This window comes from Pelobates fuscus, chromosome 4, assembly GCF_036172605.1.
Source record: "Pelobates fuscus isolate aPelFus1 chromosome 4, aPelFus1.pri, whole genome shotgun sequence".
Taxonomy (NCBI): domain Eukaryota; kingdom Metazoa; phylum Chordata; class Amphibia; order Anura; family Pelobatidae; genus Pelobates; species Pelobates fuscus.
In genome coordinates this window covers 205,964,338-205,991,280 of record NC_086320.1, presented here as the reverse complement: position 1 = coordinate 205,991,280, position 26,943 = coordinate 205,964,338, and the positions used below count along the sequence as shown (strand labels likewise).

General features: G+C 44.9%; 1 protein-coding gene across 1 annotated transcript in view; it reads right to left on the bottom strand.

Annotated features, from left to right (window-relative positions):
* Positions 1-457: 457 nt before the first annotated feature.
* Positions 458-26,943, bottom strand: part of CTNNAL1 (catenin alpha like 1) — a 268,432-nt gene continuing 241,946 nt past the window's right edge. The window contains exons 15-19 of the mRNA XM_063451862.1: positions 14,901-14,949; positions 14,237-14,293; positions 11,311-11,430; positions 1,985-2,068; positions 458-1,520 (exon numbers count right to left, since the gene is read on the bottom strand). Of these exons, the coding sequence (XP_063307932.1) occupies positions 1,356-1,520; positions 1,985-2,068; positions 11,311-11,430; positions 14,237-14,293; positions 14,901-14,949 (475 nt within the window). The 3' untranslated portion in view covers positions 458-1,355. The remainder of the gene's footprint in view (positions 1,521-1,984; positions 2,069-11,310; positions 11,431-14,236; positions 14,294-14,900; positions 14,950-26,943) is intronic.

The window sequence follows — 26,943 nt, the reverse complement described above, 5'->3', positions numbered from 1 at the left end:
AACATAAATCAACCATTAACCTTCAAAAAATGCAAAAAAAAAACTTTAGTGCAAAAATTTTTGAAGTACTGTACTGTACTGTACTGTTTCTGCACCTTTTGAAAGTTGATGCACTTTACTATACATAGTTCACAGAGAATGTTGTCTTTAAGGCACAGCACACCTTTATATATTTATTTCTCCTTAATAATGCACAAAGCTGTTTCTGCATCTCAGTTGCCTGAATTATTAATGAAATTATAATTTAAACTATCCAGTGGAACATAGCACTCTATTTATTTTTTTGTTACTTCATATCATTTAAATCCCTAACAAAAATCTAAACATACTCAAAAAAAAACAATTTGAATACCATCAAGATTCCTTAAATTTTTATTTTAAAAATAGAATCTTACATTGTAAATGTTAATGTAAAAAAAAAAACACAACCTAGATTTCCATGAAACTTAAATATGGTATACATTCCGAAGATACCGTTTGAGTGTGTGTGCGTGGGGGGAGGAGGGGAGGTTTCACTATTTACATGCATCTAAAACTCTACGAGGAAGGGTAAAATAATAGTGAAATTAGTGAATCTACAGGTTTGACAGCATAATAAAACTGAGGGACTCTACATGCTTTCCATGCGGCCAGCATACACAGCAGCTAAGGTTTCAATAAAAATAAAAATAATGACCAACCTTAAGTCACAGTGATCCTTTTTCTCTGTAATCAAACTAAATTTGAAAATAGTTCTCTCTGAGAAAGTCGTCTCCAATAAATTTAAAGTTCCAGCAGCAGATTTACAACAAAACACTTTCGTTCCAGATCAAAAAAAGTGGCAGAGGTGCAAGTTGTGAATAAAGTGTGCTGTTTTTTTGTGAACAAGGACTTTACACTAGCTGATCGGTGCTTCAACCCATCATAGAGTACCCTGATACAGGTAAACAGATACATTACACTTAATAAAGCAAAACTCAGCACGGATGACAATGTTGACAGCAGTTTTGAACACAGCAAATGGATACCATAGTTTTGTATGGTTTCTGCATATTACAAGTATACAAACCATAGCAGCATCTTTGGGATAAAGGTTTCAAATAAGACATTCACAACGGAGAGAGTCTGATTTGACCAGTAAAATGGCCAAATGACCATGAAGTGGAACAATGAAAACATTCACGTTTTAAAAAGACCAAGAGTTTAAACCTGACTTACATAAATGTATATCAAGTACAATGGTACCAAGTAAGTTTGAGTTGAAAAGTGTGGCTTTCTCCATCATGGCTGAAACCTTTTGCTTGCATCTAGGTGGTCTTTTAACCCATGGAGTGCCAGAAGGGTGTAAGCAATGCATTGCTCTCTAAGGGTTAAATCTACTTGCTTTCTAAAAATGTCAGATTAGCTACATGATGCTCCAAGGATTTTACTCCAAAGGCTTCCACGGTTTTTCCATCTAGACCGTCTTCACTGGTGACATTTTGTATCCGGTTTTCCCTCCATGTCTGTGGACTGCGATAACAACTGTTGCCTGCGTTGCACTGTAAAATAAATGTAAAATGAGCTCATTTGAATATTGAAGAATAGTATTCTGGTAGTATGAGAGAAATGTTAGATGTTTCTTACAATGCTGTACTTTAAAACAGACCCAAAGCTTAATGCTTTTCATTAAAAATACATTACCAGTTTCACAATTAGCATAACCTGGCATAGAATCATGCACATCTTGATGCCTCCTAGGTGTTTATATGTGTGTATATATATGCACAAATGTTTACAAGGTTAACTATGAAATAGAAAAAAGAAATAAAAATTACAATAAAATAGGCATAATTATAAATTCATGAGAATTAATTCCATACAATCATTAGGTATATACACTGTTTGTTTTTAGAACTCAACACACGACTTAACTAAAGAAATAAAAACAATAAACCCTGACATTTCTATGGGTTTCATGTAGAACTTAGTTGAATATTGATTATTGATGAAATTACATGCTTACCTTCCGTAGTAATTTACAACAGATTGGGAGCACTTGAGATATTATCATCATGATGCCTTTAGATTTCTGTATACATGTATCTACCTGTATTAAAGACAGAACATACATTAGAATCTGCTAAAAAAAGATAATAATAATTATTCGTAAGTGATCCAAAATGTGATATGCATAATAGATTCTTATTATTGAACACTAACTTAATTACTATAACATGGCCATAAAGTCTGTTTGAATGGAATATTTGGTGAAGACTGATGTTTGTGATTAAAGGGGTCATCTTATGTTTATAAATGATCAAAACTGCTGTCCAAGAGCATGCTGTCATTTGCAATCTAATGAGATTCAGCTAATAGATGGTATTCATGTGAGGCTGTGGAGAATGCAATGCTAATATTATATGGTAGGGGTCAGCATGCTACCTGGAAGCTCTGCGTTCTAGATTTTTTTTTTATTATTCAAAAACAGAAAAAGCTGTCATGATCAATTATGATATACCACCATTTCTTCACACAGAGATATAATCGAATCGTTAGAGGAGGGCAAGGTTAATGAAAAAAAACATTTCTGAAGTCATATTACCGATGTTTTGTTGTATTTTTTTTTTTATAAATTCTTTATTTTGCAGTTTTATATTTTCACCGGGGGTTGGGTACAGAAAAAAAAACTTGGGAGTGGGGTTAGAGTTACAGAGTTTGTAAATCATAGTTATGCTGATTGTTACATATACAGCGTTTTAGTATCTTTTCTTCTCTAGTTACAGTAGCGGTCGTTTACTCACATAGTAGTAGGCTGTCCGTCTCATTTGTCGCTGTTGTAGCTCCAAGAGTTGGGGTAGGGTACAGAATAGGAATGGGGGAGGGGAGGGGGTTGCCCTGACAGGTGTTGATGCCAGGAGGTTTTGAGTCTGGTCATCTTCGGTTGCGTACCATATCTGTCTTAGCAGTTTTGTGATGCATCTTGATGGGTGCGGAAGTCAGGGTGTTAGGAGGGATTATTGTGTGTTTTTCCGTTCGTGTAAAGTGTCGGGTCATTGCGTCTGACCGTCGCTGATGTCTATTGTCCTGTGGGGAGGGGATGAGTAATCGGGGCTTGGTTTCGTGGGTCGATCGTGTGTGTGTTTGGAGTTGTACTGTGGTGCGGGGGTGTGGAACTAGTCGTGGTGGGTGTTTTATGTGGGGTTCTGGTTCTAGCTGAGGGGGCTAGATGTGGGGGTGCGGTGCATGCACTTTCCTTGCCGGTGTCTGCTTGAGTTGGGCCCCTCTGTTTTGGGGTTGCTTTTAACTTGTCTGGGCAGGGAGGGGGCGTTTAGGTTCCGTCCTTTCATTTTCGGTTTTATGTTGTGTGTTTCCGGGGGGTGATTATGCCAGGTTGGTGTCCGTGGTGCGTGACTCGTCAATTTGTGTCTTGCAGTGTCGATGTGGTTGTGTGGGGGGAGGTGCAGGGGAAGGAGGGGGTGAGGGTGGGGTTGAGGTGGGGAAGAGAGGGAGAGGGAAAAAAAATGGGGTTGTGGGGGGAGGGGGGGGGGTGGGTGGTGGGGGTCATGTGTTAAGGAGGTTATTGCCACTCTCGTTATCCATGGGTCCCATATCTCGTGGATAGAGTTGGTTGTATCGTGGATCAGGGCCGATAGCCTGTCCATTTCTACGGCCTCTTCTATTCTTGGTGTACTTCGGGCATGGAGGGGGTGGCGTTGCTGCCCCTGTGTCTGGCTATGGTTCTTCGTGTGGCGAGTGCCACCCGGGCTGTGAGTTTGTTTTGGGCCCGGGTTAGGGATTCGTGTGGTTTCGAGAGGAGCCAAATCCAGGGATCTAGCGGGATGTTACTGTGGAGCGCCTCGTTTATTGTTTGGGCTCTCTCTCTCCATAGAGGGGCAATTTGAGGGCATTCCCACCAGAGGTGGAGGTGTGTACCCTGTTCCTCACATCCTTAACAACATCGGTCTGAGGTGGATAAACGCATTTGTTTCAGTCTCAGGGGGGTGATATACCATCGGAACATGGTCTTGTAAGCCTGTTCCTTGTGTGTGACGCAGACGGTGAGTGAAGCTGTGGCTTCCCTTACGTCCTTCCAGTCTGAGGGGTCTTCCGGGTGTCCAATGTCTCTTTCCCAAGCCGCTGTGTATGAGAGGGCCTCGTGGGAGGTGGAGTTGTGGAGAATGCCATATATGATGGATATCTGCCGTTTTAGTATTGGGGTGTGCATGGGGTGTGTCCTTTCGAAGGTCGTGGTTGGTGTGGTGGCTACTTGGAGGTTGGACAGTAGGGACAAGAAGCTCCTGATTTGTAGAAAGCGAAAATGGTCGAACGTGGTGAGTGGTGTGGTGTTCCGGAGGTCCGGAAAGGGGATCAGTTGTGGGCCTTTGAAAAAGTGGTAAACTCTGACCAGGTTATTGTCTTCGAACCGTGCCACATTTTTGGGGGTCATTCCCGGTTCGAATTGGGTGTTACGCAGTATTGGTGTCAGTGGGGATGGGGAGTTGATTATGTCATGTTTGCGAGTGGTCCGATCCCATAGTTGTATAGAGTGCATTAGTGCTGGGGTTGTGGGGGGGTCTGTGGTCTGTCTTGTTTCGGTAGCCATAAAAGTAGGGAGGGGAAGTCCTGGCCGAGTAGATCGTGCTCCAGGTCCACCCAGATCTTGTGCCCTGCAGGGGCATGTAGGTTCTGGATTTGTGCAAGCTGGGCCGCTTGGTGGTAGTCCCAGAAGTTGGGGAGACCTAGGCCCCCCATCTTGTGTGGTAGGTACAGTGTTGCTCTCTTTACTCTTGCTTTTTTCCCTGCCCATATGAATTTGTCAATACGAGTCTGTAATGATTTGAAGTCCATTTTGGATATGGGTATGGGTAGGGCCTGAAAGAGGTATAGGAAGCGCGGGAGGAGGTTCATTTTTATTGATGCCAGTCGGCCCAGCCAGGAGATCGAGAGGTGTTGCCAAGTTTCTAGGTCTTGTGGTTTTCCCCTGTAGGTTGAGTTAGGTATCGTCGTGCCTACCATGTCCTCATGTGGTAGGGGTAGGGATACAATATAAGCTATAGTTGAAGGGCTTTTGTAGGGTGTATCTGTGTTGCCTTCCTGGATTGGAGGTGCACTCCGTTCAATGCTTAAACTTTGTAGTTGGGGTAGGGGTTGGGTTGGTACGTTGGTGGGGAATGAGGGGTGTCTCGTATTACCAGACACCTGTGTGGGTGGGTGCCATGGTGGGGGGGTTGTGGGGACATAGCGGTTGCGCTGTTGCACAGAGGATTGAGCCATTGCTCTTAGTGCATGGGCCTGTTGAGGGTGGGGTGTGGTGCCTCGTGGGTTCGGTGGGTCTAGTCTCTTGACCTTTGGGTTTGTGGAGCTGTGGGATCCCTTTAGTTATGTAATGTGCCAGGCGGTCAGCCTACCTGTCTTTAGGTGCGTTGACGGGTCAGGGATGTTGTGCGTGTCACATGATGGTATATCTGGGGTTCAGTAAGGTGGTGCCTGTGGGCCCTCATGTCTCCACTCGTGGCGGGGGGCTCGGGGGCAGATGTGGTCTGGTGTCTCCTTCGTCTGAACCTGTCTCCCTTTGGTGCCCTGTAGGTGGTCTTTGACTTGTCAAGGGGTGTCGCTGTATCTGTTGAGTGAGCCTCTCCTGTCATGTACAGCTCATATACCACGTCATACAGTGCACTGCAAAGGACAGAATGAACAAAGGCATTTTGAAAGACATTATAATATATAGCTTGAGGGACTTTGTGGGTAATGTTTGGATGTGTACCCTGGAGCGACCTTTGAGCCCCTCTGGTCCCAGCTTAGCCTGTCATTCGGTGTGGTGGTCGGGAGGGGTCCGGTTGTTCATTCTCTAGAGGGGTGGGGGGCCTGGGTATTGTGTCGTGGTGTGGCATAGGGACAATTCTTATGTGTTGTAGTGCTATGCGTTCCATTTCCCTCGCCCCTTGTTCTGCTGGGCCTCCTTTGTTGGTTATGCCCTATTTTAGGTTCAGGAAGGTGCGTCTGGGGGTGCAGGTGGTCGGCTGGTGTTCCTTTCATGGGTGAGTTTAGGTCGAGATTGTAACGGATCGCCTGGCACCCCGACTGGGTACCTCCGTTAATGGATGCTCCTAGCGCTCCTGAGGACTCCAAGCACTGCAGCAGACACCACAACCACCGAATCAGAGAAGCGTATAAATCCTCTCAAGCATATGAATGCTGTAGACCGTTGAATAGGAACCATACGAATAGGTTTACACTCCTAGCAGTCAACTGGAACAGCATGCAATAAATCCTTCCCCCAATAATGAGACGACACTTCACTTTGAGGGTAAAACAGGAACTCTGGACTGGCTCATCCAGCCTGGCTTTTATTTCCAACTCACACATACAGGCCACACCCAGGGGGAGGCATAAAAGAACCAATGACATAGATGTTACCTCCCACACATCCCCTCCCCTTAGTGTGACACATAATCCCATTATTCATACAGTTTAAAATATACTTTTTACACAATATTTCAAAACCATACATCACATTCACACAAAATTACATATCCACAATCAATCCATTCAGGGGAACAACATATTAAAAAATGGCATGGATCAGACCAGGGGTTCAAAAGTTACTAAAAGTATCTTTTAAAACCCCTAGCTTTCCAGGGCCTTCTCTGTGCTGGAGAAGTAATCCAATTATCTCCCAGCACAGAGACAGACTCCATTAACCCCTTAAGGACACATGACATGTGTGACATGTCATGATTCCCTTTTATTTCAGAAGTTTGGTCCTTAAGGGGTTAAGCACATGGGGACACAAAGACAGTAAAACACTTTAAAATACATAAATTCACCTTTTACACATAACACACAGACATTTCACCTATCCCCAGATAGCTGGGATCTGCGCGCACAAAACTACCGAATAGCGCGCAGATCCTACTCACACAGTACAATTGCCATGGAGCTAAAGTCTTTCCCATAGTCTTTCATTATGAATAGGCTCCATGGTATAGCTATCTGGGGTATCACATTCCCATAAAGTCTGGTCCATAGTCCAAAGGCAAGAGGCGGGCAATCGGCCCCCTCCAAGGACACGTGGCGAGGTCGGTTTCGCCACAATCCCAAAAAGTCCCAATATGTCCATCGATGATTTTAAAAGGGCCAGTTGCAGCAATATAAAGTACAATATGCCCCAACTAACCCAGGGGCCATAGTCAGCAGGTAGGAGGCTAGCAAACAGGCTTCTCCAGGGCCCAGTGGCGAGGTTGGTTTCGCCACAGAGATGATGGTCCCAGGGGTCCGGTTATCGGGAGTTGGGTGGGAATTATTAGGGGGGGGATGCAATCGGTTCACTTTGCGGGATGGCTATCCCCTGGGGGCTAGATGTGTCTCGTAAGTCGGGGTTCTCCCATGGCTCCCAGTTTTGGTGACATGTATCAGGAGTGGGAAAAGGAAGCACTAACAATGTCACATTGCATTACACAGTACAATACAGTACAAAACAATACAATACAATACCCCTCCGTAGTTGGGCGTTTATGGTTGCTGGGCACCGGTTAGTCGAAGTCCATGGCTTTCGGCATGTGGTGTATGAGGGGTATACGTGTCGGTGCCAGGGGCCGGATAAGGGGGTGTTGTTGGTGGGATCCCTCTGTTGAGGTGGCTGTGTGGAGGGCATCGAGGAGGAAGCGTAGTGGGGATGTCCGTGTGGGTGCAGCCGTTGACCTTGCTGTGCGGTGAGAGTTGAGTCCCGGGGGTCTTGGGGGGGGTTGTCTGTGTAGCCGTGAGGTGCTTCATCGTGGGTTTTGGAGCTCCGGTGTCGGGTGCTTGCTTGTTGGGGGGAGGGGAGCAATTTCTAGGGCTATAGGGCTGAGGCGGGGAGAAGGGGGGGGTATGTTTGCCAGATGGTCTGTCAACGGTGGGCAGGTGCGTTCAATCACGTCTGTTGGAGGTGCATCCAGGAGGTTACAGGTCTGCATTTAGTTCTGGTCTTCAGGTCTCGCGGAGGCCCTCTTGCGCGGTGTTTGGCGGGGGGAATCCGAGAGTTTGTCACGTTGTGGTCGTGGCCTGTTCCTCATGGTCATGGAGGCGGTTTGCTGGGCAGGTAGGAGAGTGAGTCCCAGCGATTCTGCGAATTAGGTAATTTCTGCAGCACTTGTCAGGATATGGGTCTGACCTTCTTTTCTGACGATCAGCTTGAAGGGGTGACCCCACATGTATCGGACCCCATAGTGGTTAAGTGTGAGGGTGAGTTGTTTTAGATCTCTTCTCTTCTTTAGGGTGGATGGGGCTAGGTCCTGGAAGAAGGCCAGGCGGGTCCCTTGGTGTTGAGGAGGGTTAGCCCTGGAGAGGTTGAGGATCCGTTCCTTTATTGCAAAGAAGTGCAGGCGAACGATAACATCCCTGGGTGAGTCGGGATTGAGGGTCGGTGGTCGGAGTGCCCTGTGGGCTCGGTCCATGAGGAGATCTTGCGGGGAGGCCTCCGGTAGGATAGCTCGGAATAGGTTTGTGAGTGTGGTGTGTAGAGCGTCAGGAGTGATGTTTTCAGATAGGCCTCTGATCCTTATATTATTGCGCCGAGACCTGTTGTTTAAGTCTTCCATGTTTTCTTCCAAGGTTTCGATTTTCGAGGTAGGCGATATCTTGGGAGTGCTCCTGGGATTTGGAGCTGAGTTCGGTGATATGTTCCTTGGTCTCATCTGCTCTCTGTGCCAGGGAGTCGATATCCTCGCGGAGGCCTGAGAGTCTCTTATTGAGCTCCGATGCCATGTGGGACTTAATGTCTGTTGTGGCTTCTTGCAGCATTCGCCACATTTCTTGCAGGGTTAGAGGGGCGTCTGGTTTTGTGCCAGTGGGTTCAGCCGTGTCTCTACCTGACCCTTCCATGTTTTGGCTGGAGGACGGTCCATCGGGCTCTTGCTGTGAGCGGAATAGCGTGGCGACCGACGGGGTCTGTTCTTTGGGATCTTTCCGTTGTTTTCTGCCACCCATGACTAGTTTCACATGTGGGCTGTTCGGCGTGCTGTTGTCGGGGCTTTCTTTGGCTTTTTTAGTGCTCGTATGTGCGGATGTTTGCGGTTTAAGTTAACTGGGAAGAGGGAGCTGCAGGATTATGCTGCCATCTTCCTCAGCGGTCAGGACACGCCCTCCCGTGTTTTGTTGTATTTTAAGTTATTTGTTTTCATCATGAGCAGTTTGGCAAATCTTCTGTGTTTTTCTAGCGCTCAGCAAAAAGTAAGTATTTATGACGGATTTGATCTAACACAGAAAATTAACTCTTTCACTGACATTTTCATGATTAGGGTTTAGCATCCAAACAACTCCATGGGTCATTGTAATGGTGTCAATCCTTGAAATAAGAGGAAACATATGAAAAAAATTATGCATATTCCTTTTTACCCCTGCGAGCAGCACCAACAGTGAGTCAGGATCCGACGAAGACTCCTCACCAGCTACGAAAAGAGACAAAGGATCTTCTGCTGGAGATGAGACAGGTATGCAAAGCAGACCTGCGTGCAACTCAAGCTGAGCTGGGGGCCCTGCGCACGCGACTCACGGAAGTGGAAGCCAGAGATGGAGCCAGGGAACAAAGGCTGCAGACCGCACCGGAGATAATCCACGACCTCACCCAACAAGTCCAGACACTTACCAGAAGTGTGACGGGGTTGGAGACAAGGCTCAGAAGAAAGAACTTTGTGGAGTGCCAGAACGGATCTCGGGTGATCTACTGCTCTTCATTCACTGCTTACTGAACCACATGGGTGCCAAGAGAGGTGATGACCCAGAGATGGTGACCGCGGCATTCCAGATCCGCAAGGCCGCAGCTGCCCCAGAGGATGCATCTAGAGACATTATAGCAGTCACTAAGGACATTGCGGCAAGGTCCACCATAATGTCCCGCTCTTGAGAGAGAAAATTTTTCGATTTGAAGGCTGCACTGTAGCCATTTATGGGGACCTCCTGTTTGCAGTGCTAATGGCAAAAAGGCACCAAGCACCAGTTGCAAAGCGATTGAGGGAGGCAGATGTCAAATATAGGTGGGGTGCAGAGGGATCCTTAGTGGCCCAAGAGGAAGGGGAAACATTTACTTTACCCCCATGTGGAGATCAGGCAGCGGTTCTCCAGAGCTTACAGGTGTCCGTAGCGGACCCAGAGCGGGCCCACCGGGCCAAACCAGAGAAAAACATTAAAATCCCACACTCTGGGCACCTGGGGCTGTTACACTGCCCACCCCGTGACCACGAATATCAGGGGGATCCAGGGCGGCTAGCCAATCGATCACTGTCACAATAACCAACCTGACAGGGGAGGATAGAATCGCACATGACTAGTGGACACACATTTGTTACTGAGATACAGTTTATATCTCAGACCCGATTTGCTGATGGGCACCTGTTTCAGCCACATATAACCATGTGGTACAACCTATTAGAGAGGGAGATGCCAAGTGAAGCACAGCTCATGCATACACTAGCCTATGGCGCAGGTCTCAACGGGTATCTTCACTAAAACATCCCTAAACATTGTAATAGAAAGATGTAATACTATATGGATAGACTGGAATAAGAAGTTGTTAAAATATTGTCTTTACCACCATATTGATCTCATACTGCGATACAGTTGTCTTTTGTGTGTGAAAGCTCAATAAAATACAATAAAAAAAAAAGTAACATAAAAGATATATCTTGAGATCACCCTTCAGAGCAGTTTCATTAATTATAACAAATGATGCCATAAAGATTCTAAACATTAAGCAGTGGGAAACTGCACCAGTAAAAAAATCTCCAGTCTTGGGGAAATTCCCAAAATGGATATCTCCTTCACACTGTGCTAACCTGAGTTTCCCATAAATGTTGACAATTCAGTGTTCTGGTACATGGGAAGTCCATGGAAGCCATTGGACTTTGCAAAACCACTGCTACATTTGTCTAGATATGTGAGGGCTTTATTATTCCAGAACATTAGAACATCGTGATGGAGCAGAATTTGCTTTATAGGTAGCCTTTGAGCTTGCAAAACAGTCTAACAATTCTTGGCAGTTACAACATTAACAAAGATCATTTAATTGAATGACTCCCACTAGATGGCTGTCCATGCTCAGCAATTGACAAGAGAAATTGTGTAAACCCATGCAGATGCTTTATATTTGGTTTGTTTGTTTTTCTAAATAATGAATGAAACTGTTTAACAAGTGTCCTGAATATCAGAAGTATATAACAGTATGTACAGGTAATAGATGAATGCGATATCTGTACGTTTTGAAAAAATTCCATTAGCGTACTATATTTATGTCAAATTGTTATATATAACTTAGCTGCGCCAAGAAATTTTACTGAACAGGGATGTTAAATCTATTTAATGTCTAATAAATACCTTGGTGAAAGTGGCGTTTTTTCCTTGAACAGGCGTTCTGGCTGTTATCTGTAGCTGCTGGCTGAGTGGAACAAGTTTTTCAATTTCCAGCAGGAGCAAAGGTTTGTCATCGTCTTCAAGCTGGGGCACAAATTGCAGAGATTAGACATGTGTGAAAGGATTCTCTAGCTAAAAGAAGGAAATGACAGTTGCTCCTGTCTTGGAGAGACAAGGACGACAGACCAACAAATAGCTTATAGGTCCAATGAATGATCACAGGCTAATGCTCTGACTTATTCAGTCCATGCTAGCTATAAAAAGTTCAATCACTTTGTGCAGAACTAACCACATCTCATCTGGCTGAGACTCACACAGTCTCTCTACAAACTTCCTAAAAGAGTAAAATTTTTGTGTGTAAATCTTTATTTTTGCTCGTGCATGAAAATACAACGGCAATCGCGAGAATTTGTGTAACACATAATGAAGCTTATAGCATGAAGTTGTACGCATTTAGCGAGAACATTATGCTTCAATTCGAGGGAACATTAGTATCATTGCATATGTAAAAACTGCACTTTTTTATTTAATTGTAAAACAAGATTATAATGCATGGGTAGATATGTCAGCGTCAGTAACGAGAAGTATTGGCTAAACTGGTTATGCTAACTGCTAATACTATCAGTAATAAAATTTTTTAGATTCAGGCATAAAGAAGACAGGAGGTATGAACATAAATACTAGTTTAGATGGTTAGTGGCTTCATCATACAGGCTTAAGAGAGTCCCACAACAGTGAGCTAGCTGCTGCATAAATCAGTGTGGCTCACAGTGCCCAACTTGATGCAGCACATCGGTATTTGTCAGCGGTTAGCCGATTCCCCTGCTGATGCTCTGCACGGTTCTTCCTAGTCGATCGGCGAGGGTATCAGAGCGATTGAAGCGAGGGGAGACATCCCTCCAGCCCCAGGCCTTTGCTAAAGCGGGCATCTTCGGGCCGCATCTCAGAGGCTCTGAAAGTCCCGGAGCTTCTAGGGGAACAGGAGGCAGTGTTGGTTTCGCGCTGCCAGCGGCGGGTTGCCCTCTGTCTGTGCGGTCGATGCACGGGTGTAACACCCCTTGCGGCTTTCGACCCAGGTAGGTGTACAACATTGGTGGCATGAGTAGCTTGAGAGGCTGAGGGTGGCTCACTCTCTCCCTGGCACTCACATTCCCCATTTTCTGAGGCAGTCGCCATGCAGTGCTCAAGTGCTGCCCAGAACCCGGAAAATGCTTCATCCAGCATGAGTAGGTCTACTGGGTTAGGAATGGCTTGTGGTAGCTGTTCTGCAGCACCTGCTTGCATGCCCTGTGCTTCCGCCATCTTAGAAGTGCAGTTACTGCTTCAATGAGTTGGCAGGTAACGCAGGAGTGTCTAATGTTGTGGGCGCCAGGATAACCCTCACCGGCAGGGGGGGAACGGTGTGTCAGACTGCAAAGGGCCCAGTACCAGGATAGTTGGAAAACGCGATGTTGGCTGCCCATCAAGGCCTCGACTGCCAGGTAGGACTCAGTTGTGCCACCGGTTCTTCTACCGCTAGAATACCAGTGCCTTTGTTGGTAGTGGTGCTCCTACTCTTAGTAAGGTAGTTAAGCCTCAGTGAAAACAGATGAAGACATTGTGAAGTAGCTTTATAGCACAATGCTGCACGGAGCTCCAACTGTATGCAACCAATCAGCTCAGCAGCCCCCTCCTGCCCCCAAAATAGTAAATTTTTTAGCTTCCCTTTTTGCATAGTGTGTTTAATGTAGAATTCCTTATTTCCTGCTCTGTTAATAACCAGCTACAGTCTAATACAGCCTCCTGTGTGTGATTAAAGTTCAATTAACACATGTACATACAAAGGCAGACATTTTCCAAATAACCCTATCATTTCAAATAAGTTATGTGTTTTATTCTTGAGAGAAATTATGTAAATAAAGTCTCAAATTCCAAGGAAAGCCTCCGAAGAATTTTCACATCTTCACCAATAAAGACAATGTAGCCTTTGCATGGAACATTTTAAGGTTACACTTTTCTGCAAACATCAACTGCCTGGTGACCCCTTCTCTCACACCATGTGTAGCAGGATGAAGGTTAAAAAGAATAAGCAGGTGGTGCTTACTATATTATTAGTGACTGCTGAGTATCCCTTGCCTTGCAAACCTTCCAAGATGTGCAGAATAAAACAAATATTAAAAAAAAAAACTATTGTTAATTTGTATACATATACCTATGCATGCTCTAATTTTTTTCTCCCAGGACTGTAGTTGACATTGCAAGTGCTGGTAAATATTTAAAGGAAAACTTTAGTGCTAGGAATACAAAGTTGTATTCATAGCACTATAGTTCCCCCCCAGCCATGTAAAGGGTTTAAAAAAAAATAAAAAATTGTCACTTACCTGATTCCAGCACTGATATCCTTTGGGTCAGGCTCTACCCACGTCAGCCGGTGGACCTAATACTTATGCGCAGCAAGTGCTGCGATCATATTAGTACTTCCCCATAGAAAAGCACTGAATCATTGCTTTCCTACAGGGTTTTAGCTGAAGCAGGATTCATCACGCAAAGCATGAAAACGTCCAGGATCGTTTAGCGGACCAGAAATCCAATTGGGATCCGGAAGCGCCTCTAGTGGTAGAGGTGGAGATAACCCTGAAAGTTAAATATTGCAGTTTCTCAATAACTGCAAGTACTACAACTGCAGGGTTAAACTGATAGGGGCAGTGCACCCAGACCACTTCAATGAGATGAAGTGGTCTGGATGCCTATAGTGTCCCTTTAAGCATGAATACACTTTTAATCTATATATTTGCTAGCCATTTCGGTAGCACCGTTTATAATGACATTGAATACTCCATAAATCATAATGGACATATTTGGCATGACCCTTTATTTATTAGTTTTTATGGCAAAATATTGCTTCGTTTACCTGATTTGAAAAGGCATGGAGAACAGAAGAGAGTTTTAAGCCGGCTGCAGCAAACACCTAAAGGGAAAAACAAAAAAAGTTTAAAGGTCATTGGAAATTAATCTGGCAGGTCATTTCTACCTCTGGCATAGGTAGAGGGGATAATACAAAAGTTAATATTTCCTTGGTAAGCTGACTCACTACTAAGGAACTGCCTGGAAGAAGGAAAAACGACAGAAGCTGGCAAAACTTAACAAGAGGAGATCCTCCATATACCTCTATACTGTACTAGTATACTAATGTGCATACTCTATGCTGTACTAGTGCAGTAGTGAATCAGGCTCTTGGTGGATGATGCGTCAGGAACTTAAAAAACATGATGGAGGTGCCCATGGGTAATTAACCTCTGCTGATTCCCATGGCAGCAGAAATTTCACTTTGGGGGTCATTGCAAAATATGTAAAGACACTGGGCAGTGACAGAGCAACTAAAAAATACCACATTTTCAATGTTTCCTCTTTTTTTTTTTTTTTTTTTTTTTTTTTTTTAACATAATCTTAAAAATGATGAGAAAGCCATTGAAAAAATATTCGTCTCTTTTAAATTTATTGTGGAAAGATTTATCCTTAAAACCTTTATTATTTTAACTTTAAGGATGCATCATGGCCATCACAACCTGGCTTACCTCTGCTTGGTGAAATAAATCTTGGGTTGTCTTAAGCAAGCCTTCGCCCCTAAAGAAAAAGAAAATGTCAACACTGTGTATAATATACATCTTTCTACCTGCTACGAGATCATGTCTGTTCCACCTTCTCCAGCAAATCGTCAATATATTTTATTTTGTTCAAAAGTATGAATAAATAAGACATACAGAGATACTGAGTTAAGGGCCATCTGTAATTTGAAAACTGTGAAAAGCAGTGGACATTTTTGCAAAAATGAAAGCGGGCAATGAGAGCACGGCAGGTGATCTTTTAGGTTAAAATAGGGAAGCAGAGGAAATCATATGAGGGAAATATATGAGTTACTGTCAGACCCTGGAAACTGTCTCGCTAACTACTGAGCAGGAACGAAATATGTCAAGGCAAATTATTTTATGAGGAAGAGAAAATAATACTACCATGTGTAGCATTGCTTTTAATTTTGGAGAACATTTAGGTGGAGACCATGCATGAAATAAGGTAGCACTTCAAGAAGATGGCATGTGCGTGGGTAGGATACCATGTGCGTGGGTAGGATGGTGGAGGGTAGGTGATATCTGTATACATTCAAGTGATATGACTCTTCATCAGTGGCCTACTAACGGGGTGGTATCTGACGGTCTTCGCCCTACAGTGAGCCGGTAGCTGGGATATGATGTCATCGCGGCCTCGGCGTCCTTACAGGACGCACATGGGACCTGTGCAGGAGGAGCACAGAGATCCCAGCAAAAAATAGGTCCCACCCTGGGTGCCAAATGCTCTAGGTACGCCCCTGCTCTTCATTGACATTGTTTAGCATAAACTTTTGGCAACAAAAATATTAAACTTAATATCAAAGCAGCCTTAATCATCATACAAATGCAAAGTCCAGTGACAAAGTATAAATAAAGCCAAATACTGTGGATTTCTTTAACCCCTTCAGGACCGCGGACGGTTCAGGACCGTCATTGGCATTTTTGCGTTGCCGACCGGTGACTGTCCTGAACCGTCCTAACGGTCCAATGTACTTACCCGAATCGCCGTCGTTCCCCCGGCGGCGATCGGCAGTGCTCCCGTTGTGGGGAGACTGCCTGCAGCCCAGACAGTCTCCCCATGGCGGATTAGGACCCCTGGGTCCATGTGATCGTTTAACAGAGCGATCACATGGTCACAATAGGTGTCCATGTGTCTGCCTGCTGGGGGACTGTCTGTGCTGACAGGCAGTCTCCCTGCTAGTGTAAAATCAAAGAAAAAATAAAGGTTAATGGTAATAAAAAAAATTATATATATATATATAAATCCAGAAAACCCCTGCACTCCAACTTCAATAATAAGAAAAATTACCTGGTGCTCTGGTGGCTAAATAATACAGGATACAAAATTAACGGCACTCAAGGATTGACAATACTTCAAATCTTCATTTATTTCGAAGACAGATCGACGTTTCAGCTCCTCACAGGAGCTTTCATCAGGACACCTGATCCTGATGGTCCTGATGGTCAGGTCAGGTCCTGATGAAAGCTCCTGTGAGGATCTGAAACGTCGATCTCTGTCTTCGAAATAAATGAAGATTTGAAGTATTGTCAATCCTTGAGTGCCGGTAATTTTGTATCATATATATATATAGAGAGAGAGAAAGGAGGTCTGATCTAATCATATTTGAGAAGGAGGGATATTCATATCACCTTAGTATCTGTTAATATATAGCACATTGTATCACTTTAATGTCTAATACAAGCACTTTAATGTATATAATTGCAAGAGGTATCACTTTAATAATATACGTAAGTGGCACAAAGTTTCACTTTAATCAACCAGGTGAGCACTTTATTGTACATAAAATGCAATCAGTATCACTTTAATGACTCACAAAGTTAACACAAGGCCTCATTGTAATAAATAATGGAGAGCACTTTATTGTACATAAACGCAAGTAGTATCACTTTATAATGTACATAAATAGCACAGAGTATCACTTTAACATTAAATGATAGCACTTTATTGTATATAAAAGCAACAGAGCATCACTTTAATTATTTAGATATTTAGATATTAGTGACACGTATAATGACACTATTTAAAGCAAACATTTATATAAGTAAGCACTTAGTATCACTTTAAATATAATGGTTAACACTTTGCAAGGGTATAGTTGTAAAAGTGTGAACAAATACTTTCACATTTTAATAGTTAATAGAAAAGGCAGCCCCCCCGTTTAAATTAGAGAGAAATGACCAATATAGCCGAGAGGGGTGGTATACCTTTAAAAATGGCTTTGAAGACGGTCCTATCCGATATATATAAAAGTATATTAGAATCTCTCTATTAGAATATCATTATAATACACTATAATTACAATTATAAAACATTTGAAATTAGAAAATGAAAGTGAGCGGCTGATATATTTTAAAAGGTGTCAGAGATGACATAGCAACAGCTAGCCACATAAGATCTGTGCTGCAGGGGGGCCAATAAGATGTATACACATGATGTTGTATCTGTTCAATCCACCCAACAGGCGCCCGGGCAGTGTGTAGGAGTGTTTCATTGCCGGGTGCCTTGTTTACATATCGGGTTACCCTGGCAACGGCACAATGACGCGGACACACTACTTCCGGTTTCGGCATGTTCGCACATGCGCACACGGAAGCGGGAGACGCCGGGCGCCTGAATACACAGGTGGTAAGTGTTTTTAATTTGTTTTAATTTGTTTCACAAGTCTGTTTAGCTATATATAAGCGGTTTTTTGTATATGTAATAGTTTTGTGAGCTGAGTTGGTCCTGATGAAAGCCACTGATGTGGCTGAAACGTTGACAGAGATGACAGCAACTATATTTTAACAATATGGAATAAAGAAGAAATATTTTAATCCTAACAACAGACCGTGAGTGCAAGCCTTTATTTTTTGAGATTATTTTATATATATATATATATATATATATATAATGTCATACTAAGTGTATTTTTATATTAATATGTACTTATATTAATATAAAAATAAACGTATAATTAAATTACACACGTATATATATATACTATATATATTGTATATAAATATTATAAAATACAAATAAGTCATTTAAATTAAATAAAAACGTAAAAATAAAAATAAAAAAAAATATATATCTATATGAAATGTTATTCTAACTGTATTTTGATAGTAATATATATATATTTATATCAAAATACACAACCAATGAAATTGTATATATATCTATGTATATATAAATAAAAATAATACGAAATATACATATGTCTATATACAAAATTACATAAATAATTATATAAATATACACGTAGACTTCAAATATATAAATATATATATATATATTTAAATTCTACGTGCATATTTATGTAATATTTTTACATAATTAAGTAATTTTATTGATTGCAATTTGAGGGACCTGCCTGCCAACCCAGGCCGAATGTCCAGAGAATTTCATTTGCTAGCACTATATTTTACCCTGTAACTTTCTATGACACCCTAAAACCTGTACATGGGGGGTACTGTTTTACTCAGGAGACTTCGCCGAACACACATATTAGTGATTCAAAACAGTAAAACATATCACAGCGATGATATTGTCAGTGAGGGTGACTTTTTTTGCATTTTTCACACACAAACAGCACTTTTACTGATGATATAATTGTTGTGATACGTTTTCCTGTTTTGAAACACTAATATTTGTGTTCAGCAAAGTCTCCCAAGTATAACAGTACCCCCCATGTACAGGTTTTATAGCGTTTTTGAAAGTTACAGGGTCAAATATATGGGTCAAATATTTTTACATTGAAAAAGGCCAGGTTGGTTACATTGCCTTTGAGAGCGTATGGTAGCCCAGGAATGAGAATTACCCCCATGATGGCATACCATTTGCAAAAGAAGATAACCCAAAGTATTGCAAATGGGGTATGTCCAGTCTTTTTTAGTAGCCACTTAGTCACAAACACTGGCCAAAATTAGCGTTCAATTTAGTTTTTTACTTTTTTCACACACAAACAAATATGAATGGCCACTGTTTTCGACTAAGTGGCTACTAAAAAAGACTGGACAAACCCCATATTGAATACCCTGGGTTGTCTACTTTAATAAACATAGGTACATATAAGGTGTGATTAAGAATTTGACAGATAACTGTTACAATGTCACTATTGGTAAATTTTAAAAATGTATGTTTTGAAACCGCAATATCCTACTTGTACCTATAACCCTATAACTTGCAAAAAAAAAAAAGCATGTAAACACTGGGTATTTTTAAATTCAGGACAAAATTTTGGATCTATTTAGCAGTTTTTTTTATTCGCTTTTGTAGATGAGTAAAAGATTTTTCAAGTAAAAGTCAAAATACATGTATTTTGTTCAATTTTTCATCATAGTTTTTTATTTTTATTAAATTAAATTACATGAGATTATATAAATAATGGTATGTAAAGAAAGCCCCTTTTGTCCTGAAAAAACAATATATAATTTGCATGGGAACAGTAAATGAGAGAGCGGAAAATAACAGCTAAACACAAACACCACAAAAGTGTAAAAAGAGGCCTGGTCGCAAATGTACAACATCGCAAAAACAGTCCAGTCCTTAAGGGGTTAAAGGAGATTTGTTTACTTTTAAAAACTAGAATTTGACTGTGTTAGCTCATTAAGGTTTCTAAGATTTACAATGAACACTGGAAAAAAAGGATCTAGCATATTTAAATACCATGCAAGGTGAATAAATGAGTATGTGTATATATATATATAATAGATCACAGAGTTAATCCAGTTTGACATGGTTATGTGTCGTTAAATATCATGACAAAAACACCCTCCTTGGCAAATTGCCCTGGGGTCTGAATAAACACGGAATAATATACTGAAGAATTGGCAAGCCTATGGGGCCCTTTTGCATGTAGGGGCCCCCAGGCAACTGTCCAGCATCATGACCATGCGTTAAAACTGCCCTCTCACAGGTCCTACAACTCCAGCACACACCATTTTACAAACACAGGTTTTCAATTAAAGGACTACTATAAGCACCTAGACCACTTCATCTCAATGTTCTGGGTTCAGTGGCCTTGTAGTTTTAGTCCTGCAATGTAAAACATTGCAGCTTAGTAGATATGGCACTGCGTTCATTGCAGGGCTAAGCCCGATTTCCACTTCTGCTCAGTTTTGACTCCGTTCTGACATTTCACCTCCTCTGATGCTTTTTAGAGGGAGCATTTGATTAGGGAAGCACGACACTCGCTGTGCAGGCATTTTTCATTCCCATGCACTTCTCTATGAGAAGCATTGGTTTAGATTAGAAGAAGATGAGTCAGCATGGCATGATGTGGTGAGAAGCATACTGGGTGGCTGCTTGTTACTGGAAACCAGGCATAAAATGTCTACATTATATTTTGTGACTTACAAGGTGGACATAGGTCATGGTAATAGAAGGGAACTTATAGTTCCACTTTAATTATTGCAGGTGAATGTAGACTGTAGGGGAAATCTGAACTGGATTCCTCCCCTAGAAATCTCTTCCATATCTACATTGTACATTTTAAAAATAACCATGACCTTTTTAGAATTGTGTGACATATATTGCATTAAACAGGATCCCCAAAGCACTATTAAAGTATGGATGAACATTTTGTACTATTTTTTTAAAATTGATTTTAATTCTTTATTTTTGTAGTGCTTTGCAGGATATACACACTAACAGAGACATTGCGCTGGGCATCACAAAAGATTATCTAATAGCGTACATAATATGTCAGGTTCACAGCACTTTTTTTTTTTTAAAGATTTGCATTTAACATTAGAGTATTCATGCTGGTAAAACGTATGGTCATGTTAGAGAAGATTATTCAGAGGAGTGACATAGTGACAGTGGTGAAACATGACAAATGCAATCATTCTATGATCAAGACTGTAATAGTGCTCTAGCAGTGCTTGTGGGGAAGAGATTAATTATAACACTGGAAACCTAACTGCTAAACAGCATATTGATAAGATTGCACTAAAATAAAAATGATATAACATAAGAGTATAATACTCGCTTGAACATGGGCTAGTCTAAGCATAGGTATACTTAGTGTTTAATCGATTGACTACGGATAATACCCCCCTGTGATCCCCTGTGCGAGCAGTCCAAAAAACAAAGTCATACATAAAATAGAGATGCCAGCCAACATACATGGAAGTTCAGTTGGGGCATAGGAAACTGAGTGACGATGGGTATTTTGCCTGACTTGGATTCCAAGTCCCGTTGGGGTCAGCCGATGCCTAGTCGGGGCTGGATGCATGCCCCCAGTGTTGATAGTTGCAGCTTGTGTAGTCCCCCCCGGTGCGAGGCAGCTTAGAGCCCCTGAGCCATGCGGGGGGGTGTTGGCTGGTGAGTATAGTGCCTTCCAATCTGTGTGCCGGGCTGGGTTCACTTGTCTTGGGCTGTGACAGCTCCCTGTGTGCGTTCTTAGCGCGTTCTCCTCCCTGAGTTTTGTGCCCCTCCGTTTCATTCGCTGTGTCGGGCCGGTCTTGCCCCATTGAGGCTTGAGTCTCGGTGCAGGTCTTCGATAAGGGTGCCGTGGGGGTCCTCTCTTGGGTATCCCCAGGGCTCCAGGCCCCGTTTTGTTGCTGCCCACCCTGGTGCTCAGGTGTGGTCCCGAGGTGGTCCCTTGCCCGATATGGACTGTTGCGGGTACAGGGTTAGGGGGAGCTTCTGCTTCACTCCGTCGGGTACCTCGTGGTGCAGTGCATGCCGTCAGTGGCTTGTGTTTCGGAGTACGCATGCGAGCCTTCAATTGCTTCCAGGAGGAAAAGATAAGGTTTAGCCGGAGCTCTGTTGTCAGCCACACATCTTGTGGGTAGGCTGTATGGATGGCATCCGCCATTTTGGAGGCCCTTGTGATGATAGGTGTGGGTCTCTGTATCGTGGTCGTTTGTCCACCGCTTTGTAGGGGTATCATGAGGGGGTAGACCGGGATGACCCCTGCCGGTCCAGAGGGGGGGGAACGAGGGCCCAAGGTCTGATTCTTGGCCGGTCGTGGCTGCAGGAAAGCGGCCATCCCTCCTGCGCCCGCCATGCTTGTAGGCCTCACCATTGTGCTGGGTGTATGGGGTTTTGTTCGTCGCTTGTTTGTTGTCTACCTGTGCACCCCGATGTCCCCACACTCTGGGTAGCCTTTCTGTCTCGCTTATTAGCCGTTGTGGCCCTTAAAATTCGCTATAATTGCTGTATTTAGCAGGAGCTGCTATGATTTGTGTCCTTTCTGCTTCGAGGTCAGGCCCCGCCCCCCCCATTTTGTACTATTTATGCTTGCAACCCAAATAAATAAAAGATGTGTTCAATGTAATTAAATTTCAAAAGGGAACAATTACTTAATATATTAAACATCACAGTTATAAAACGTTCAGGACAGCAAAGTGCCTGGTGATATCAGTGGTTCTTAATGCCTGTATTACGTTATAATACTAGTAGGCACATCATATTTATCAGTCCCAAAGCAACAGCTAACATACATTTTTAATGTAGCGTCAACGCCTTTCTCAGAGCATTAGAGGCATCTCTGAGGCTCTAAAAGTCAAATGCAGGTGTTTTTGCAGAATGTACGTTTAGTATACATTATATTCAGGGGCGGACTGACCGGTCGGGCACTTCGGACATGGTCCGAGGGCCCGGCCGGGAGGGGGGCCCGCCATCAGGGGGCCCGGCCACCCCTTTAAATGCTGCAGCCGCCTGAGCGCTCTCTTAAGAGCGCTTAGGCGGCTGCAGCTTCTCCCCTCCCCTACCCGTAGCGTGGCCGAGCTGCTCTGCGTCCGCGGTGCCGGCCGGAGTTATAGGAAGGTGCACACACACTGAGTGTGCACCTTCCTGTCAGTCCGGCCGGGTACAGGAAACAGAAACTCCTGTTCCGCGCGGAACAGGAGTTTCTGTTTCCTGTACCCGGCCGGACTGACAGGAAGGTGCACACTCAGTGTGTGTGCACCTTCCTATCAATCCGGCCGTCACCGCGGACGCAGAGCAGCTCGCCACGCTACGGGGAGGGGGTAAAAAGAGAGAGGGAGGGAGGGAGGGGAGGAGGGAGGGGGGAGGGGAGGAGGGGGGGGGAAGTTAAAAGAGAGAGGGGGAGGGGGGGTTAAAAGAGAGAGAGGGGAGGGGGGGTTAAAAGAGAGAGGGGGAGGGGGGGTTAAAAGAGAGAGGGGGAGGGGGGGTTAAAAGAGAGAGGGAGGGGGGGTTAAAAGAGAGAGGGGGGGGTTAAAAGAGAGAGGGAGGGGGGGTTAAAAGAGAGAGGGAGGGGGGTTAAAAGAGAGAGGGAGGGGGGTTAAAAGAGAGAGGGAGGGGGTTAAAAGAGAGAGGGGGGGGTTAAAAGAGAGAGGAAGGGGGGGTTAAAAGAGAGAGAGAGGGAGGGGGGGTAAAAAGAGAGAGGGGGAGGGGGGGTAAAAAGAGAGAGGGAGGGGGGTTAAAAGAGAGAGGGAGGGGGGGTTAAAAGAGAGAGGGAGGGGGGTTAAAAGAGAGAGGGAGGGGGGGTTAAAAGAGAGAGGGAGGGGGGTTAAAAGAGAGAGGATGGGGGGGGTTAAAAGAGAGAGGATGGGGGGGTTAAAAGAGAGAGGATGGGGGGGGTTAAAAGAGAGAGGATGGGGGGGTTAAAAGAGAGAGAGAGGGAGGGGGGTAAAAAGAGAGGGAGTGGGGTTAAAAGAGAGAGGGAGGGGTTAAAAGAGAGAGGGAGGGGGGTTAAAAGAGAGAGGGAGGGGGGTAAAAAGAGAGGGAGGGGGGTAAAAAGAGAGAGGGAGGGGGGTTAAAAGAGAGAGGGGGGTTTAAAAGAGGGAGGGAGGGGGGTTAAAAGAGAGAGGAGGAGTTAAAAGAGAGAGGGAGGGGAGGTTAAAAGAGAGAGGGGAGGTTAAAAGAGAGAGGGGGGTTAAAAGAGAGAGGGAGGGGGTAAAAAGAGAGAGGGAGGGGGGTAAAAAGAGAGAGGGAGGGGGGTAAAAAGAGAGAGGGAGGGGGGTAAGAAGAGAGAGGGAGGGGGTAAGAAGAGGGAGGGGGTAAGAAGAGGGAGGGGGGTAAGAAGAGGGAGGGGGTAAGAAGGGAGGGGGGAGTAAGAAGAGGGGGAGGGGGAGTAAAAGAGGAAGGGGGGAGTAAGAAGAGGGGGAGGGGAGAGTAAGAAGAGGGGGGAGGGGGTAAGAAGAGGGGGGAGGGGGTAAGAAGAGGGGAGATTAAGAAGAGAGGGGGGGAGTAAAGGGGGTTAGAAGAGGGGAGGGGGGAGTAAGAAGAGGGGGGAGGGGGTAAGAAGAGGGGGGAGTAAGAAGAGGGAGGAGTAAGAAGAGGGAGGAGTAAGAAGAGGTGGGAGTAAGAAGAGGGGGAGGGGGAGTAAGAAGATGGGGAGAGTAAGAAGGGGGAGTAAGGAGAGGGGGAGGGGGGAGTAAGAAGAGGGGAGAGTAAGAATGGGGGTAAGAAGAGAGTGGGAGTAAGAAGGGGGTAAGAAGAGGGGGAGGGGGGGTAAGAAGAGGGGGGAGTAAGAGGAGGGCAATTGCCCCCTCCCCTGTCCGCAGGCACCGTGCGGGCAGCCGGAAGGGGAGGGTGGAAGAGAGGACCTGGGAGCTCAGCCTGCAGCTCCTCTGGGTCCTTCTTGCGCGAGCACAGATCGTTGCCGCGGTTACCACGGCAACGTTACGGCTCTTGCAAGAGTAAACTCTAGCCCTGGAGCTACGGGCTAGAGTTCACTCTCAACACTGTGACCACCAGGTATTCCTGGTGGTCGCAGTGGTGAGAGTGAACTTTAGCCCCATAAACACACTGCCCCCACACCATACACATTCACACACTGCCCCCCATACACACACACTGCCCCCACACACACACCATACACACACACTGCCCCCACACACACCATACACATTTACACACATTGCCTCACACACACACACATACACTGCCCACCCATACACACACAGCCCCCCATACTAACATTGCCACACACATACACAGCCCCCTCGTACACACATTGCCCCACACACCCTACACATTCACACACTACACCCCCTCACACACACTGCACCCCTTACACATTGCACCACTGCTCCTATACCCTACTATAGCCTCATATCCCAGCAGACCCCAGGTAAGTTGTCAAACTGTTCTTAAACGGTTTGACTACTTACTCTGGGAGGGGGGCCCGGCCCTCCTGGCACCATAACGACTACACAGAGTAGTAGTGGTTATTGTGCATGGATTATTTCTTTAAATAATCTACGAGTGCCCCAGTAGCCAGCAAGCCAGCCAACCCACAGGCCAGCCAGCCCACAGGCTGGCCAGTAGACAGCCAGCCAGTCTACAGGCCACCAGTTAGGCTTAAAGCCAGCAACCCCACAGCCTGCCAACCGCAGCCAGCAAGCCACAGCCTGCCAGCCAGCAAGCCACAGCCTGCCAGCCGCAGCCAGCAAGCCCACAGCCTGCCAGCCGCAGCCAGCAAGCCCACAGCCTGCCGGCAGTAGCCAGTAAGCCCACAGCCTGCCAGCAAGCCCACAGCCTGCCAGCCGCAGCCAGTAAGCCCACAGCCTTCCAGCAAGCCCACAGCCTGCCAGCCGCAGCCAGCAAGCCCACAGCCTGCCGGCAGTAGCCAGCAAGCCCACAGCCTGCCAGCAAGCCCACAGCCTGCCAGCAAGCCCACAGCCTGCCAGCCGCAGCCAGTAAGCCCACAGCCTTCCAGCAAGCCCACAGACTGCCAGCCAGCAACAGTAATTAAGGTAAGAGGAGCCAACTTGGCCTAGGTATCAGCTATGTTGTGTTGCTATATTGTGAATAGGAACCAGAGTGTTGGAGAGACCCCCCTCCAGGCCCCATTAGACTCCATTGTAGTCTCTAATGGGACCTGGAGGAAATTCTTTCTAACACACTCTCTAAAGGACACTGAGATAGCCTCTGCTAGAATGCTCCCCCCCTCCATGGCCCATTAGCCCTCAATTGTAGTCTCTACTGGGGCCTTGAAGGGATTATTGCACTTTTGTTCCTTGTGTCTAAAGATTGTGTAGGGTGTGGCTGGAGGCGGTGCATGGAGGCGGGACATGGGTGGCGCTTGCTGCGGAGTATGGGTGGGGCCTGTAAGGGGGCCCTTGATTTATTTTGCCCGGGGGCCCTGAGGGTTCTCAGTCCACCCCTGATTATATTACAACCAAAGAAATGCTTTGTGATGAACTGAACCTTGTCACAGGTGCTTGGAGGGGCCTGCTGGCCAGCCTCTTACCAAAAGACTAAGAGCCCTTTAAAAACTATGTTAACAGACTTAGTTTGTGGGATTTTATATTTGGTTCGGGACCCAATTAGCCGCATGAACGGAGACCACCCTGGAGCTTGTTAAGCCTAATTGCTACTTTGTAGCAATTTCCACTGCAGTGTTCTAAGTGTGGGTGGCCACAATTCCTATGGACGACCACGAGGTGGCGGCCATCTTGTTCGCATGAAAGCAGGCAGCGGTGTTTGGGCATGAACCTCATGGAATTGAAAACTGACACAGAAACTCCCGAACACCACTGGACTTCCAGCATCGCCTGTGTTCGGTTCTACAACTCTTAGAAAGGCGCTGTTCGGTGGAAACGTTCCCACGAACAAGGGGATCAAGCTCTATTGACTCTGTTCGGTAGTTTGTTCATTTTTAAACTACTGAACTAGACCGACCGTAAGCTCTGATTCTCTGGAACTGTTTTGGGCATGGGACCATACGGGTGGTCGGTCAAATTAGGACTATCAGGAAATTTCTGAACCCCTGAACTGATCTAGGTGATATTTGGATATGTTGGTCATCCAGATCAGGGCTATCAGGGGATGTGTGTGGGAATTTTGTGAGTTTTAAGGTATTTTGGGGGTTTTGTAAAATGTGTTTTTTGTGCCTGGAGATAATGGAGTTTAATACAGTGCTTGACTCAATTATCTCCCAGGCATATGGGAGGGATTGACCTATTTTGTATGGGAGTGTCCTGGACCTGAGAGCCAATGTTTCATGTATATGTTATTACTGTAGTCTACTCTCAGGTCCGGGGGGGGGGGGGGGGGGAGGGGAGTGTTGGCTGCCATTAAACATATTTCGTT